General features: G+C 41.0%; 1 protein-coding gene across 1 annotated transcript in view; it reads left to right on the top strand.

Moving 5' to 3' along the window:
- The first annotated feature begins 2,483 nt into the window (after positions 1–2,483).
- Ctps2 (CTP synthase 2) overlaps positions 2,484–2,883 on the top strand; it is a 131,025-nt gene continuing 130,625 nt past the window's right edge. The window contains exon 1 of the mRNA XM_059250553.1: positions 2,484–2,597. Coding sequence (XP_059106536.1) covers positions 2,595–2,597 — 3 coding nt within the window. The 5' untranslated portion in view covers positions 2,484–2,594. The remainder of the gene's footprint in view (positions 2,598–2,883) is intronic.

The raw sequence follows: 2,883 nt of genomic DNA, 5'->3' as shown, positions 1-2,883 counted from the left end.
TTCCTTTTTGCCGGGTGGCAGTGGTGCATGTCTTTAATCCCAGCACTCAGGAGGCAGAGCCAGTTGGATCTCTGTGAGTTCAAGGCCAGCCTGGTCTACAGAGTGAGATCCAGGACAGGCACCAAAACTACACAGAGAAACCTTGTCTCAAAAAACAAAAACAAAACAAAACAAAAAAAACCCCTTCCTTTTCTATTTAGACAAAAGAGGGAAAGTTCATAGATGAGGTAAATGAGCCTTGGGGCAGCACATAGATTAATAGAAATGGGCTAATTTAAGTTTTAAGAGCTAGCTAAATACAAGCCTAAGCTATCAGCCAAGCATTTATAATTAATAAGTCTCTGTGTGGTTATTTGGGATCAACTGCTGAGATATAGAGAAACTCTGCCTACACCCATGAGACTGCCTTCCCCTACCATTTTGACAATTCCAGTGATCTTTGGAAATAAATGGAGGAACTTATTATAATTCTGATTTCCCAGTGGTCTAGTTCTCTAGACTGACATGTACTTACTTTTTATTCAGATCCTGGACTTCAGCTTGACATGCCCAAACTATCACAACTCCTGATAGGTTTATTGAAATATAATTCAAATATCTTGCAATTCACCTGCTTAAAATATACAGTAAAATATTTATATCTTTATATGTTTATGTATATATGGCTTTGAATATTTAAAAATATTTGCTTATTTATTTTTATGTGTATATATGTGCCTGCATGAGTTTATGTGAACCATGTGCATGTAGACACCCTCAGAGGCCAGAGCACATTGGATTCCCTGGATCTGGAATTATAGGAATTTGTGAGCCACCTGATGTGAGAGTGTTGGGAATTAAACCATGGTCCTTGGAAAGAACAGTGAGCATTATTCATTGCTGAGCCATGTCTTCAGTCCTCTGGCATTTAAGTTAAAAAATTATTAGTGTGTGTGTGTGTGTGTGTGTGTGTGTGTGTGTGTGTGTGTGTGTGATTTGGTGGCAACCATCTTTACTTTCTGAGCCACCTCACCTGCCATAAACTTTTTATTATTTATTTATTGCACATGTATATACGCTTGTGCACACTCACATGCCATGGCACATGTGTGGAGGGCAGAGGACAACTACTCTTCTACCATGTGGGTCTTAGGGGCCCAATTCAGGTAGTCAGGCTTTGCAGACAAACTTTCTCATCAGGACTGCCAGCTCACAAATAATGACAGGGAGACTTAATATTAATTATGAAAGCTTGACCTTAGCTTAGGCTTGCTCCTAACTAGTTCTTATAACTTAAATTAACCCATTTCTTTAGCTATGTTCTTTTATGTGGCTCAGTTACCTTTACTCTGTACTCTGCCCATCCTTGATTCCTCCATGTCAGGTTGATGACTCTGTCTTTCTTCCTCTCTGAGTCCTCTCTGTCCCCAGAAGTCCCACCTAAACTCTTCCTGCCTAGCTAAGAATGGCCATTCAGCTCTTTATTAAACCAATCACAGTGACAAATCTTCACACAGTAAAAAGGAATATACCACAACAAGGCTTAGCAGCAAGCACCCTTAACCGCTGAGCCATCTCACTGGACATAGAGATATAATTTTAAATTACTTTATTTTATTTTTGAGACAAGGTTTCATCATGTGTGTTTGCCTAGCCTGGAACTGACTATGTTGACCAAGCTGGCCTTGACCTCATAGGGATCTGCCTGCCTCTGCCTCCCCAGTGCTGGTATTAAAAGCATGCCTCAGCCAGGTATACCCCCTTTTTTAAAAATGTTACTTTTATTTATTTTTAATTATATGTATGTGTGTGAGCATGTGCATGTGAGAGCCAGTGCCCACGGAGACTAGAAGTGTCAGATACCTTGGAGCTGAAGTTACAGGTGGTTGTGGGTGCTGCGAATAGAACTCCAGTCTCTTGTTAGAGAAACAAGCACACAACCTCTGAGCCATCTCTCCAGGTCCCCCAATTTAAATATATATATTGATATAGATGCAGTAAGCTGGCTCAGTGAGTTAAGGCACTTGTTGTACATGTCTGGTTACCTGAGTTCGAGCCTCGGAACTCACGTAAAAGCAGGAAAGACCCTTCTCCAGAAAGTTGTCCTCAGACCTCTAGGTGCATGCATACACAGCTCTCCAATACATTATGCACATACACACTAATACTAAATAAAACTTTTTTGTTTGTTTTGTTTTTCGAAACAGGATTTCTTTGTGTAGCTCTGGCTGTCCTGGAACTCGCTCTCATCATCAGAATGGCTTCGAACTCGGAGATCCGCCTGCCTCTGCCTCCCGAGTGCTGGAATGAAAGGCATGCACCACCACACCTGACTATTAAATAAAACTTATTAAAAGGATTTTTATTTTATGTACAAAGAGCTAGCACGATCTCTTTCAGTAGGTAGACATCCTTGAATAATCCATGTTAAAAAGGTCAGGTGATTCGCACTTCCGGCATGTGGTCAGAATGTATTTCCGGTTCAGACAAAAGCCATTTGTTTTGTCATTTAAAGAACTTTAGAGCCCTAACGACCAGATTTTCCGTGAGGGGCTCCGGCGGAGCTTCGCCCATGTCCTGCTCTCCCTCAGAGAGCCAAGGAGGGAAAAAAGACAATGGTATAAGTATTTAACATACTATTTACTTTTAAAATTGTTGGGAAATGTAACAAGACTTGCCATTTTAACCATTTTAAGGGTGCACTTTGATGGTATTGATGACATTCTAATTTTTTTTTAACTGTAGTTATTTACAGGTGGCGGGTGCCAACTACGGCACTTTCTGAGATCTGAGGAGAACTTTTGAGAATCGGTTCTCTCATTCCAACACATGAGTCCTGGGAATGTAGCTCGGGGGTGTCAGATTTGGTGCAAGTGCTCTCGTGGGCTAAGTCATCCCACAGAC

Source organism: Peromyscus eremicus, chromosome X (genome assembly GCF_949786415.1).
Source record: "Peromyscus eremicus chromosome X, PerEre_H2_v1, whole genome shotgun sequence".
Classification (NCBI taxonomy): Eukaryota; Metazoa; Chordata; class Mammalia; order Rodentia; family Cricetidae; genus Peromyscus; species Peromyscus eremicus.
This window is presented reverse-complemented; position numbering and strand designations above follow the sequence as displayed.